The following is a 15350-nucleotide window of genomic DNA, read 5'->3' on the forward strand; positions in this document are numbered from 1 at the left end:
TATACACCTTCCTTTTTTAAAAAGTCTTTCTCAGGCACCGGGAGCATTGATTTGTGCCACCGAAGCCTTTATATTTCTCTCTTTTGTGCCTCATGCTATAAAATTGTCCTCCAGGATCCCCCGATGGGATAAAATGTAACTGTCAAGCGCAGTAACTAACCAAAAGTAATAATTAGAATTTATATTTGGGTGTCTACAACTGTGTAAAATGATCTTTTCCCATCTATGACACATTCAGATATTAGAACTCAACCTTCCTTCTACGCATTCTCTCCGGAAAGTTGCCGTTTTATAAATTGCGTCCCTCTTGGTGGTGATGTTTTTTTCTGCCGTCTCTGTGCTTATTGATTATTGCCCAATGATAATGCTGGCGCTGTTTGGCGAGCGTCTGCGATATTTGATTGTCGGCAACAGGCTGACTTTCCACAGATTAGCCTGTCCTCTGAAGTCGCCGTGACTCACTACGACCGTAATAAAGCACCGAAGACGCCTTTGACATGTCGACACTAATGAGCACAAACGCTTCTTGGAACTAAGTGCAAAATCGTAATTTTCTTAGGTCGCTCTAGAGAACCATCTCGTGTTGAGTCAGAACCGTCTCTGATTATGACCCCAGCTGGCAAACGTTTGTCCGAGGAAAGTTTTAATAGCTTTAATTCAAGCCGGGAGCCTTATGAGCCTCACATATTTGAAACATTTCTATTTCGCTGGCATTTGTAGATCGTTGGTACTCGTAGTCCTGAGTGATTGATCAGCCGTCCAGACAGATCTGCCTCCTCCGTGTTTATCCTTCAGACTGGACATGGAGTTCCTGTTCTTACGTCTTATGTCAACTTAACCGTGGATTCAGTTCCAGGTCCCTGCCAACAGTCTAAAAACAGTATTGCTGAGTGGGGTTGGTTAGCTTTTGCAATCTAATCGATTTTAATACATTTTTCCTGTAAAAGGTTCTCTGTCGATTCATAAAATCCAAATGTTTTGATATATATGGCACCAGACAACCCAAGAGTTGGACAAAACAGGAGTGACGTGCAAGACGTGAAATACTGTGGAAAAAGGCCAAACCATTTAAGGAGACATCATCCACAAGTTACCAGCCAACCCTCAACATGGACAGAAAACAACCAGGGCTGTTGCTGTGTTTACATGCGAGACGTTATGACCACAGAGTGTTGTTGAAAACGATGGTTTCCGAAGCCTCGGCTGCAGCCACACTGTTAAACTGATGTGACAATCCCAGACACGTATGGAGGTATTAAACAGCATCGGAAATATCCCTGACTGATATCCGAACCTTGTAGCAAATCAAATCGATCTAGAGAATCATAGCCAGCACTAGAGTTGGTTCTGACCGCCGGCGGCTGCAATCCCAGACTTCCTGTTTCCTAAAAGTAATCGACTCATTATTTGCTCTCAATCACTGCTCCAGCTGTTATTACACATTCACCAGCCACATAATTTCCTGTTTCCCCGCCTGATACAGGTCGCTCATGCAGCGTCCCCCGCTCTGAACGCCTCTCATTTTTCTGAACACCTTTTTTTTATTGTGAATGAAAATGAAAGTGTGAAACCTGTCGGCTTGCTCTGTCATTACCAGAGCAGAGGTGAAGAAGGAGCCAAATGGGTCACGATGGATTTTCCCCCATTCGGGCTGTCAGACAGCCAAGTGTGAAATTCAGAATGTGTTTCATTTTCCTGGCCCCTCTGTTGAACCTGAGCTTCACTCCGAACATGTCAAATAATTGTGATATTCAAACACTTTTAGGGATCAGGAAGCTACATCATTTTTTAAACCTAGGGTTTTGTAAGAAAACTTTGTCCCGGGAAGACCAAAAGCAATAATCCTCTTCCTCTGTTCATTCCTGTTGCTTTTAACCAAGGCCGGCGGTGGATTTTCCTGCCGATATTCCTCTTAGAACGATGTTATGGATAGAATTTGAATTTTATCTTTAAATCATTAGCTGTGCCGTGACAGGCCTGTAGGCTTGTTAGATAAGCCCTCTGAGCTCTGCCGATAATGCAGCAGGCCTCCGCCTCCATATTTCAGCACTAATAACATAGAAATGAGACTCTTTACTCATTCTGGATTTGTAGATTCCCCCCCAGGGGCAATAAAAGTTAATTTGGCTTAAAATATTTTCAAATTCAGTGTCATGCAGCAGCTAAAGCTAACAGCATTTACTGTACGATACCATTGATTTAACACTTATTGCGTACCAAGGTTACTGAAAGTTATTCATTTCTGCTCATTTGTTAGTATTTTATAAACTAATCCCCACTAAAGGTTTTATTTATCCTGTCCTGACTCACCACCAGTAACAGTATTACTCATAATAAAGCTAATATTACAGTATATTCAGGTTAAGCTTTGTTGGATGGTGCAATTAAAACATAATTATGACTTTTTGTGAGGAGATGAAGCTTTTAGTTGTAGCCGAAGGGTTGCAAATTCTGCCCTCATCAATATTTAATTACCCAGATGTGACTCAGAGGAAACTCTTTGGCTCCTTGGTGACAGAAGAAATGTTCCAACGTCCCAATCCTGATTGACTTTACATAAGTTACCAGCAACTTTTTCAGAAGTCTTTCAACAGTAGGTGCTCTAGCAGTGTAACTGGGCATCCTGGGGAATGGTTCCCACAGTGATGCATGTCTACATTTGGACCTTATTGGTTCCGTAGGACTGAACCTAAGGGCACATCTGTGGAATGGGTTCAAACAAATGGTCGACTGCTGTTAAAGTTAAGACCAAAACACTACACAGAATGTCCTGCTTCATGGCTGAGCTGCTCTGTTAACTCAGGCTGTGCTGAGTTCATCTGTAGCTACGATAAGAAGCAACTAGCATGATTCATTAGCTCTTCGGTCTTATCCGTTTCCTCCGACCAGCATTTGTCTTGTCGCATTCACAGGCACACAAACAACTTAAGCTGCATATTTGTGTGCATACTTTTACTTTAGCCGCTGAGCAAACAACAGCCGGAAAGGTCTCCCGAGTGTTCTTGCCAACCAGTAATTCCAGCACTCAATTGCAGCCTGTCTTCGATGGCACCCCGGATTCATTAGCGCGAGAATTGCTCGTAAGGTTTGGCGGTTTGTCAGGTACATCGCTGATTAGCCCACAAATGATTTCACATCTGCTGGTCCAGCTCACGCAGAGGAGAAACATAACCGGAGTTGGTTTTCTCGCATCACTTTCAGTCATAAATGACAGTTATTTGCCGGTTTACAACCAGGAGGTATCAGACCTTAAAGTTCCATTATAATGAGGTGTTTTGGATGCCTCGGTGCAATATTAGCAGCTCTTGCTGTGTTTGAATGGAGCATCAAGGGATGAAAACCTGCTATTGGATCTCTTTCCTGTTGCCTAGGACAAACAATGTTCCCCTCCATCCAAACATTCCATCCTGTTATTTGGAGCCAGAGCCAGTTTATCCGACCCGCTCTTTTTCTGAACAGAACCCAGAATGGTTTAAAAGTGCATCTTCCAGAAATCATCCACGTCCGTCTGAAGCCTCATGTCTGCCAAACCAGGCCGGCTTTGAAGCATCCTGCTTTCAGCACCACAGGCAGGAAAAGAGGGAAAGGATCTGACCATTATATCAATTCTTTGTTGTTTTCTCTTCAGGGTACCGTTTGTTTTGGTCCGTACACGTGTGTGTGTGTGGGTGGGTGGGTGGGTGTGTGTGTGTGTGTGTGTGTGTGTGTGTGTGTGTGTGTGTGTGTGTGTGTGTGTGTGTGTGTGTGTGTGTGTGTGTGTGTGTGTGTGTGTGTGTGTGTGTGTGTGTGTGTGTGTGTGTGTGTGTGTGTGTGTGTGTGTGCGCGCACTCCCAGAACTCATTTTCTCCTCCGTGTTTCAATTTGAACTGGAATTTCAGCAATATTATTCCCTGCGTTTCTCCAACAGTTCCTCCATCAATCTGCAGCCGTCTTGCAGTCTTTGTTCTGCAGAGACCAAAGGGTCCAGACTTACATGTCCTGCATCCATGTTTAAGACAAACACGGCAGGTTTTGGCACAATGTAGGTTTTATTGATCGTGACGCATCTGCATGCTTGGAACAAACATCAAGGCCGGTTTTAAATTGGTCTTAAAATGCTGATTTGTTGCGGTAGATGAAAGACCGCACTAATCCTTCTCCTCTCTAAACTCTGATACAGAAATGGTGTGTTGGTTTGTCCCATCAGCTCTCTCCTTTCTTCATTCAGGATGTCTTTGACCTAGATGAAAGCGAAAAAATAGTCCATCCTGGCGCGTTGTGAATTGGACTGCCTCTTCCCTCTCACTCAGTCTTGGCTTATTCTCCTCTCCCACTTTTGTGTTTCTTTTCCAGTCTACAGTTGCACACGCTGCAATTTTACATCTGCAAATTCTCTTGAAATGGCTCCCTTTGTTCTCCGGCTTTGATCTTCTCTATTAAATCACAACACACACAAAAAACATCTTCTTAAAAAGTGCAAAGTGCAGTAAACACTTCATTTTTTGACAAGTATGCCTGTTGGTGGATTCGTCTCCGCCGGGTTAATCAGCCAGCTCGGCTTAGAATCTTGGAGCCGCAAAGTGACAAGCAAGAACAGGACGGTGACGTTCCGTAAAACAAAACATTCCGGCTTTATTAAGAGTGCAACTTTGTGAGCTTTTCAATTAAGACCGGCGCCACCTGAGGGAACGCGGGCAAATAATTGTTTTTAAGGATAAGCTCGTTCCCTGAGGACTGCAGGAACGAGCTCGAATGATGGAAATAATTGTTGTTTTTGAAGTCATGGATAAACGTGGATTTGTTTGTTGCTCTCCCTCTGAAGTCACGGTGTTGGTGTCGGAGACGCTGCAGGGCAAACCGAGGCCGCGCATTCATTAAGCCGCCAACGTTGCAGTTGGCGTTTCTGCTGACAGGCGCGTTGCAACAAACGGCCTAATTAATTTTATCTGTTCACCTGAAACCGATACGCGTCTCTGCTCGGCTGACTGGATCCGACCTCCTCGTCTCTCGGTCCGAGCCGCTCCCGCTCGAGTACCGTCGGGAACGAATGCTCCTCGGCAGCTGTGAAAGGATGAACCGCAGCTTCACGGGTCAGTTTGACAGAGTCGCTTTAGGGTCAGCTGTCAGAGCAGTCGAGGAGCCAGAGGATGCCTGTGGTTTCTCCTGGAAACTTACGCTCACGGGGTTCTGTTAGAATGTTGTTGTTTTATGTTACACCTTCCTGTTAAATACCAGTCTATAGATTCTAATGCGGGAGGTTGGGCTCCATAGCTTCTAATTAAAGGGCAACTCTTCCTGCCTCTGTTGCTTCTCAGGGCTCTGGCCTCATAAAGGACGTCTTAGAAAGGAAGTAGAATTGAAGAAGACGGAATATGGAACCATCCTTTACTCCCCTCCCGGCTCCAATTTCATTGGACTTCAGGAGTTACAGCGTTCTGGGTCCATCCTGCAGTACTTTTGCGTTCTCATGCCACCTGAATCCCAGACTTGCTTTGACAGAGGGAGGATTAAAAACTGAACAAGTGTTTAAGGCACTGGCAGCCCCCCCCACCCGTCACACTCGGCGTCCCCTGTGAGCCCATCCAGGACAATACGTCTCCCTCAGGATGTTCCTGCCCCGATAACCACGGGCCCACGGTGTGAAAGGGAGGGCGCGTGTTCTGCTCAGGCTCTGTAAATGAGAAACACGGGAATGCACACAAACTAAAAATGTAAGTAATCTGCCCCAGATTTTTCCCCCTCTCGGTCTGCTGCTGCACGTCGGCTATGTGAGCGGTTCTATTTATGCTTCTGGCTTCAGATTGTCCTGGCAGAAAAAGCTCAGGGGTGTGAAGGGGAGGGGGGCGCAGGTTTTATATGTATATATTGAATCTGTTAAAATGGATCTGGGCGCTGTGATTGAATACTTGAGTGCATCCCCGCTAAGTAGATTCTGTTTGAACCTTAAATGTGCACCCAAAAAGGCAGCGAAAGCTGCCTCATTTGAATTAAAACACACCTTTCTCCCTCTGAGAAGAGCTGAAAGAACAGCTGCCAGTAGAGGAGGTGTGAAGGAGAGGACTCCTCATTAGGAGCTACCTGGCTGCACTTTGGCAATTAGTAGGCTTTCACGACAGAGAGGCGCTGAGCTCAGGCGCTGGTCGGCGCCCTCTGACCTCCAGACAGACTGATGAGGACGGGAAGGAGGACGTGTGGCGCTATAAATACTCTGCAGTTCCTGAGAAGCACGTTAATGTTTTAAATCATTTACAGCATCTGTTCTGCGTTTGTTTCCGGATAAGAGCTCTGCAGTTCTGCGCCAGGTCCAGTCAGCAAAAAAGGGAAAATTCAGATACAAAGGTGGCAACAGAAGAGGCCGCTCGCAGCAAATATGGCATAGTTGAATTGTACCGGCGGACTTTTATTGTTTCTACGCCGCCGTGATATTTAAAAACATTCCCAGGTTGGTCTGAGCTTCAGATGTCTCGCTGCCAGACCTTTGTTCTGACATCATTCTGATCCCCACCAACACAGGAAGACTTTAATATTTGGGAGATGAGAGGTGGAGCAGCGACGGAGCAGCCGGGTTGTTTCTGCTGCTCCAGCTCAGTTCAGAGGCAGGAACAGGTCTGGAGGCTGTGAGGCTGCCCTGGTAACCATGGCAGGGGCCAAACACCCTTTCATGTCTCTTCTGATGGCGAGGGGGATGTTTTATGGTTGTCCTTTGGCTCACACCAGAGGCTCCTGCTTTGTAGGTCTTTCCAAAGTTGCAGATCTCTTTTCCCTCCCGCCTGCGGACTGAGGCCGGGTCCAGGAGTACCGTGAAAAGATCTCTGAGGTTCTGTCAGAACTGGTGCTGCCAGACAGCAGACGGATAAAAGCGAGCTGGGAGAAACGACGCCTGCGGGATTTAAGCTGCTTCTTCCGCCTGTGGCCGAGACGGAGACACGGTCGGCTGGGGAGCTTTTTACTGTCAGCAGAGAATCGGTTTCACTCAGACTGTCGGCCCGGTTTACTGATAACGAGGCCTGTTAGATTATTTAACACCCAAATAAACGTGGAAACATAAAAAATAAAATTTCCTTTCATTTGTGAGGAATTCTGTCTTGTGTTTGACAACATGAGCTGAGAATTAAAACAAAAGCTTCACGAGAACAGCGTCCAGATCAAAGCAGTTGGGTTCTAAATCAAAGCCCAACTTTATGGGATCGCTCCCCTTTTTCGGCCCTTACGCACTGTTCAAAAAACATCGTCATTCGACGATGGGGAAAAAATAAATAAATATGTGAAATATCGCAGCGGCCATCCCTCATTAACCCAAGCGCCTCTCTTTCATCCTCCCATTTTTCACTTTTCATGGATAATAAAAACGAGAAGCGGCGTAAGATAACGTCTGTATTAAAACAATCCTTTAGCGGCGCCGCTTATCAGCTCCGACCACACGGAGTCGCGCGAATGTGGAGGGACGGATGTGAATCTAACATCTGTATATGACACGTGTGTCGTAATTAATGTGTGTGATGGGAGGGGGAGGGGTGCAGGGTTGGCGAGCGGCTCCCTCTCTGGCCCTGTTGGGCTGCTCCGTTAGCGGCGGATACAATGCAAATGGGAGGCAAAACCAACTTCCAGGGCAACTTTGCTTGGAAATTAGCGACACAGCAGAGAGTCGTGGGACCTTTATGTGGCAGCTGGGCAAAACAGTTCAGAGGGAACAGGGAGGCGCGTTCCATTATTTAGCTCATTTCCTCGCTCTTGTGTTCCATGCTCTGTTTCCTCCTTGTTCACACTCAATTTGCTGCATTTGCTTTTCCCTCCCTCTCTCTCCCTCTCTTTCCCTCTCTCCCTCGCTCCACCCCTCATTCCTCCTGATGGGGCTGACGGCGCTACAGTTTACTGAGCTCCACTCTCTGAAACTGTTGTGATGAAAGTTGAAAAGCCACAAAAGAAACTTCACGGGCTGTAGTGCTTACTCGGCATTCCTGTAGTTTCACCTGTCTTGGAAACTTTTGCTGCAGCCTTCTGGGTTATCATTAGCATGTTCGATTCTATCCTGTTATACCAAATATGTGTCCACGTAGGGCTAAAGTCTAAACCAGGTCACAAATCCAGTCCTCAAGGGCACCAGTCCAGCCAGGATTTTTGTCCTACCAGGTAGATGCTTTCACCTGGGATCCCCCTTTCCCATGTGGAAGTATTTTTTGCCTGGTAGGACAGAAAGCTTGGCTGGACTTTAACTCTTGAGGACCAGATCTGGTCACCACTGGTCTAAAACATTACTAGTCCTCATGTAGTGCAGCTGAACATGGTAAAAGACCAACTGGATAAGCGATGCTGTGGAGGTGCACTTCGCCACCTGCTGTCAACTGCTAATATTTGTAAATGGAGGGGCGGCGGTAGCGTCTCACGCTGCCAATCCCTGCACATCGTCTCCGTGTGTTTACTTACACTCACGATCAACCCCGGTGACTCACCTGGCAGCCCAGGTTGTGGGAACATTATCGTTAATGGTGCTACATTGACTCATTTTCTCACATTGTTGCCAGATAAATAATCATCCCCAGTCTGGCGCTCTTGCATCACCCCCTGGAAATTTACAGTTGTCGATTTGGAGGAGCTGCGCTCCTTCAACACAATCACGGCCGTCTCCCTCCACCACGCCCGCCTCCAAATCAGCAGGGTTCCGCTGTAACCGCCATGTGACTGAGCCTCTCTGCTGATATTAGCCGACATCTGACCTTTAATGAACACGCCGCCGGAGCCCCGCTGCTGTGGGTGGTTAGCAAGGCTGCCTGACAGCGGCGTGGGCTAATGAGAGGGACCTCTCTGTCAGTCCTCTACAATAACCATACAAAACCCCTACACACCTCATTAGCATCATGCTAATAAGCCAATCTGCTGCAGATGCCATGCTGTAAGGGTGGAACTGAGCAGAGCAGCATGTCTAGAGAACAAAGAACGCCTAAGCTGTCGACTGCTCTCGCATTTTTTTATGGGTTTCCTTTTATTTTGGGTTTGTTTTGAAGATTTGGTTTGTGACTGCAGCTCAGAATCCGTTGCGCTAACCTGCTGCTTTTAAAGCCACCTCTGGTGCGCACGTCAGAGGATATGATTCAGTCACCTTGGCGAGAAGTATTGAACGTAATAGCTTTTTCTTTTTGAATAATTGACAGCACAGGCGACTGGAAGAAACACGTGAGGCTGGAATTTATGCTTTTGATAGATTTGGTCGCTGCAGCCTCTGCAGGGTTCATCTGTTTCCTATGTGAGACGTTCCTATGCATCATCGACTGAAATGCGTGTGCTAACCAGCTAGCTTTCGCACAATATTACAACATGTACTGGGGTTGGGCGTCTAACTAATCCTAGCCTCTAATGTGCACTCTAGTTGTGGCGTAAGCTACGTGCATTAGGCAGACGAGCCTTATTTATGAGCGAAAATGTCCTTGAACGCCTTTGTTGACTCTCAAAAGACCAGATTCCATCTACACTGGCAGCTGAAACTGGATCCCAGCCAGTTTCAGGTCATTTGGGATCTTAAATGATCCCTTTGCACATGAATTTAATTAGATTTACACTTCCTCTCCCTCGGGGTGTTGCCAACCTCTATATTTTTCCTGACCATCTTCACCTTTTTAAGCGGCGATGCCGCCTCTGTCTCCATGGTTTCCCGATCGAGCCTCCGCGCTGCTGTTTTCTTTACAATTTGAGGGTCTCCTGTTCTGAGCGTCTCGTTTGAGCGTGAGCGTCTTTAGCTGGTGGGTGTCGGGAGAGAGAGCCCTTGTAAATGCTGCTGCGATGTTCTCTAGAGAACATACTGTGCTGATCAAGCAGTAGAGCCGCGTCATAATTAGCTCACGGTTGTTTTTGTTTTCTTTTATGGCTGCTGGACGGTGTTTTATCATGTTTGAGCTAAATAATTGCAATAAAACAAGAGACCCGCTTTAATTATTGACGTGATACAAAAACAAGGCCTCTAACTACTTTGTTTGTTTTTTCATCTTTTGTGTTTTTTGTGAATTCAAGCAGCGTCACACCGGTTTGAAAGTGTCTGTTGTCTTTTCAGGGGTCACAAACGTAAGCACAGCGACGAAGAGGAGGAGGAGGATGTGGAGAAGGAGGAGGAGGCAGCGGCTGAGTCCTTGGACGAGTCCTCTAAAGACTCCAATGAGGAGGAGGGCAGCAGCAGCTCGGAGGCAGATGAAATGGCCGCCGCCTTGGAGGCGGAGCTCAACGACTTTATCTGATCCAGAACAACGTGGACACAGAAAATATCGGACAGGAACGTAACACACTCCCGACCCCAACACGCGGTACCTAAAGTTTCTATTTTTCTGCTGTGGAACTGATGTGTGTGTGTATGAGAGAGAGTGTGTGTGTTTTATCAATGTTCTGTACAGAAATATCTTGTAAATAAAGCTTTGAAATCCCTTTTTTTATGTAAAACACCTCAATTTCAACATTTTATCGTAAGGTTTGAAAAGAAACATCGGAACCCTGTAAACTTTTTTGGTTTATTTCACTTTTTGTAACATTGTGGTTAAATATCGTATCATTTTGCTGGTCGCACAAGCCAAAGAGTTCGGATGAAGTTTTGCTGGGATTATTTTGCTCTGGACTTTGGGTTTTACCAGGATTTCAATTATTTGTTTGGGTTTGTTTTTTTGTTTTTTTTTGGCCTCGACACTTCATAGCATAACCAGCAGGTGTAGACAGTTGAATGTGGCATTTCCTCTCGTGGTATTTGTACTTTTGATACTGTATTTTTCGTTCTTGCTGCACTACCACTGTGGACTGAATCGCATTTTTACTTTTGGCGTTATCTATGCAGACCATTCTGTGTAATTCCTCTGTGCTGCGCAGCTTCACTGGACTTTATTTTTTTACCGATTTGTTCACTGCGAACCTTTTCGTACTGACTTGACGGTCAGACCTGGGAGGTGTCGGATGTCAGGATTACTTTGACGCATGCTGCGGTGGCACCAGAACTGTTTTTACTCACTGTGAAAGCCAACAACAACTCTGCATTTTACTTGTAATGTAAAAGAATTGAAATTAGGAACTTCCCTGTGACTATTGACGATATTTTTAATAAGTTCTGTTTCAGTAGGTCTAAAGCTTGAACCTCGACTTTGTTTTATCCAACAAAATTGGTGATTTTTGTGAAGGTCTTGCCGTTTTCTAACGCCGGGACTGACCAGCAGGAGACATTTTGCTGTTCAAGTATTTTTCATGTTTTTCTATGAAAAGAGGACACAATATTACCTAATGAAACTGGGATAAGTAAAAAAAAAAAAAAAGAGTAAAAGAGTGGGATTTGGGGGGCAGAAGTAACGCACGTCCTCGTACATTCAGTCCCATTCGCTTCCATTTTCTTGGCGTCCATGTTCTCCCTGCTCCCCTTCAGAAGGGTCATTTTAAGTGTTTACACAGTCTTGATCACAAGGAAAAAAGATTGATTAAATAAAGATGTTTATCAGTAATGCTGTTTATTCGCTGGCAGTTTTCACTGCGTGAGGATTTTCTATGACCAAGGTTCACCAAATTGTGCTGGAGCTGAAACCCATTAGCGTGTTTGCTGCCTCTTCTTTGTTGGGTTTAAACATTAGAATCATAATGTGAGGCTCCACTAATGGGTTTCGTGTTATGAAGAGCAAAGCGGGATCATTAGGCCTCGTCCCATCTCGCCGCTCGGGTTGGCGCCCGTGTAGCGAATGTGAGCGCCGTTACTGAGCAGACGGCCCCAGTTTAAGGAGAAAAGGAAGAAAAAATCCAAACAGGAGGAATTAAAAATCATCTTTCAGCTGAATTAATCCTGTCTTTAGGTGTGCTGTTGCAGGACGGATGCGCTCATAAAGTCTTTAGGGTTTGGTAATAGTCGTGTTATGTCGCTCGATGTGTTATTTCGCCTAAAACCAACAGCAATAAATGCAGTTTGTCCTGATTGAAGAGCGTCTTGTGTCTCTCGGGGCCCGTGAAGTCGGTCCGTGTTTTATGTAGCTTCACTTAATCAAAATATAAAAACCTGTGGGTTTTTTTTACTGCTTTTTTTTCTGGGTGGCTGCAGGGACAACAGTACCAGGAGTTTGTCTCCCTGGATGGACGGGTTGCCAACCGAGAGGGAGTTATGTTTGAAATCAGGCACCACTGAAGACGGTTACAGAGGTAAAACTGGAGGACTGTCTAGGTGGCCAAATTCTGACCTTCAGATGATGTCATGCTCAATGGATCTGCCGATGTGGCTTCAGCGGGCCAATGGGCTCGCTGCTCCTGCGTCATCAGTGACGGAGAATATTCATCAAAATCAAATAGATCAGCTAATTTCCTGCCGGCCTGATACTCCGGGGGGGGGGGGGGGGTATCCATGTTTTCAAGCTTTATGAGAAAACAAAATGTGTTTTTGCTGCGTTCTTTACTGGAGGTTTGCAGGAAAACAAAGCTGAGCTGCTTCACACAGCAACAATCAAGAAAAATGGGACGTTTGCATGTGTAGAATCTGTCAGAATGGTCGTATTTCATGCTCCCCGAGCACGAAAGATGAGATTAATGTTGCGTTTGATCCAGACCAGTAAAAGAAAACATCTTTATTGGCAGGATTTCTGCATCAGAGGAGATTTGCTGCCCGCAGACGTGATGGTTAACCAGCAAATAAGCGTTTGAGAGGTGCAGAAAAAACCAAAACGGACTGGTTATAGTGGGGCACAGAGGGTAACTGGACCGGTTATAGTGGGGCACAGAGGGTAACTGGACCGGTTATAGTGGGACACAGAGGGTAACTGGACCGGTTATAGTGGGGCACAGAGGGTAACTGGACCGGTTATAGTGGGACACAGAGGGTAACTGGACCGGTTATAGTGGGGCACAGAGGGTAACTGGACCGGTTATAGTGGGACACAGAGGGTAACTGGACCGGTTATAGTGGGACACAGAGGGTAACTGGACCGGTTATAGTGGGACACAGAGGGTAACTGGACCGGTTATAGTGGGGCACAGAGGGTAACTGGACCGGTTATAGTGGGGCACAGAGGGTAACTGGACTGGTTATAGTGGGGCACAGAGGGTAACTGGACTGGTTATAGTGGGGCACAGAGGGTAACTGGACTGGTTATAGTGGGACACAGGGTAACTGGACCGGTTATAGTGGGGCACAGAGGGTAACTGGACCGGTTATAGTGGGACACAGAGGGTAACTGGACCGGTTATAGTGGGGCACAGAGGGTAACTGGACCGGTTATAGTGGGACACAGGGTAACTGGACCGGTTATAGTGGGGCACAGAGGGTAACTGGACCGGTTATAGTGGGGCACAGAGGGTAACTGGACCGGTTATAGTGGGGCACAGAGGGTAACTGGACTGGTTATAGTGGGACACAGAGGGTAACTGGACCGGTTATGTTATAGTGGGGCACAGAGGGTAACTGGACCGGTTATAGTGGGACACAGAGGGTAACTGGACCGGTTATGTTATAGTGGGGCACAGAGGGTAACTGGACCGGTTATAGTGGGACACAGAGGGTAACTGGACTGGTTATGTTATAGTGGGGCACAGAGGGTAACTGGACTGGTTATAGTGGGGCACAGAGGGTAACTGGACCGGTTATAGTGGGGCACAGAGGGTAACTGGACCGGTTATGTTATAGTGGGGCACAGAGGGTAACTGGACCGGTTATAGTGGGGCACAGAGGGTAACTGGACTGGTTATAGTGGGACACAGAGGGTAACTGGACTGGTTATAGTGGGACACAGAGGGTAAATTGATCAGTTGGTCAAAATCAGAAAAGCTGCAGTTTAATATTGCCATTAAAAATCATCTTTAATGAACAGAAATGAGCATCAAGCATCAACAGTCAGGATTATTCATTCTTCTGCAGTCTGAAGGAAGAAAAGCTGCTTTGATTTACGGTCTTCATAAAAAAATGAGCCTCAGGCGGAGTTCTGCTGCATTGTATCGGACAGATCGAGGGGCGCAGACCCGCTTTAATTAATCTGGAAGTGGCGCTGTGGCTTGAGCTGGACTAGACCGGGTTATTATTAGCCCATCAGTTCCGGGCTCGCTGGCGGCGCCAGGCTCCCGTCGCCATCATATCTACAGCGGTTATAGCTTTACCATAGCAGACAGGTCAAATGCTACAGCGGCCAGTTTAGTCTTCATTAAATAAATATTTTTTGATGAACCAGATGTGCAAAAAAGGGAATGAGGAGGCACCAACCTGGACCCCGACACTTTGCTCTCCCGCTTTGTTGTCTCCAAATGGAATCAAACACATCTGGAATCGAATCCCAACTCTAATATTCCCTTATTAGAAATCAGATGATGTTGCTTCACAAATGTTCTCCTACCCCAGCTATGTGAAGACGAGACTTCAGCCTCTCACCAGTAAGGACGGAGGAGGACCAGTTCTCTGATGGGACCTGGTACCACAGCTGGAGGTTCTGTAGCACTGAGATGACCATAAATGCAACCTCATCATTAGGGCACCTTCAAACTGGTTTCCGTTTTCTCAAGAACATCTCAGGAACCCAAACATATCTCAACATGCACATCTGCAGGAAGAACCATGGCAGCAAACATAACTACAAGAAGCAAGCTAATGCTAATGAGCAAGCGTAGGTTGAATTGTTTTGTTAATTTTCTATAAATGCGGACTGAGAATTAGAATGAAGTTAAACAGTTAAGCAACTTTTAATGTATTTTGGAAACAATTGCCCAAAGTATGTAGAATTATGTCAAACTGCTAATGCAAATGCTAACATACGGTTATAGACAAATAAGGAAGGTTTGTCTGTTATCTCTCTGGACTGATTGGTCTGTCTTGAATTGCTTTATGAGACTGTTTTAATAAAACAAGTTTGTTAAATCTGATTTAATTTTAACTGAGACAGTTTTTGATGTATTTTTCTCTTTGGTGCGAACGCAACTATGTTCCTCTCAGTCACGCTCGTAAAAATAAAAAAGCAGACTTGTCATCAAAATAAGGGAACAAAAGAAACGTGGTTATGATTAATTTAGTTTCCTTGAACAAGTTTGGAACGTTCTCATCCTCAAACCATCAATTAAATGTCACCAACGAAAACATTTTCATAAACTTAAAGTGTTTAATTGGGTAAAAATAATCAATAACCTTTTCAAATCTGCTGGTTATGTTTTTAACATCACTTTGGGCTTGTGGGTGAGCAGGAAGTTGGCGTCACTTTCTTATTTACCTGCACGTTTGAGGCGGCGTTTTCCGACGCGTGGTAATTCATCAGCGTCGCGGGTTCGAGGCCGCGCACGCCCCGCGATATTAGCCTGTCCGTCTCTGAATGAGCCAGAGGTGGAGCACGAAATATCTGCGTGGCTCAGAAAGACTTCACGCAACAAACTCCCGTTTAAATTCCATTCGGTGATGCAAACGC

At 45.9% G+C, this 15350-nt stretch overlaps 1 protein-coding gene across 2 annotated transcripts in view; it reads left to right on the plus strand.

The window, feature by feature from the left end:
• Positions 1 to 11896, plus strand: part of ctdp1 (CTD (carboxy-terminal domain, RNA polymerase II, polypeptide A) phosphatase, subunit 1) — a 29594-nt gene extending 17698 nt beyond the window's left edge. For both annotated transcript variants that reach the window (XM_011609192.2, XM_011609193.2), the window contains exon 13: positions 10022 to 11896. In XM_011609192.2, the coding sequence (XP_011607494.1) occupies positions 10022 to 10202 (181 nt within the window). In that variant the 3' untranslated portion in view covers positions 10203 to 11896. The remainder of the gene's footprint in view (positions 1 to 10021) is intronic.
• Positions 11897 to 15350: the final 3454 nt, after the last annotated feature.

Source organism: Takifugu rubripes, chromosome 12 (genome assembly GCF_901000725.2).
Source record: "Takifugu rubripes chromosome 12, fTakRub1.2, whole genome shotgun sequence".
NCBI classification, from domain to species: Eukaryota; Metazoa; Chordata; class Actinopteri; order Tetraodontiformes; family Tetraodontidae; genus Takifugu; species Takifugu rubripes.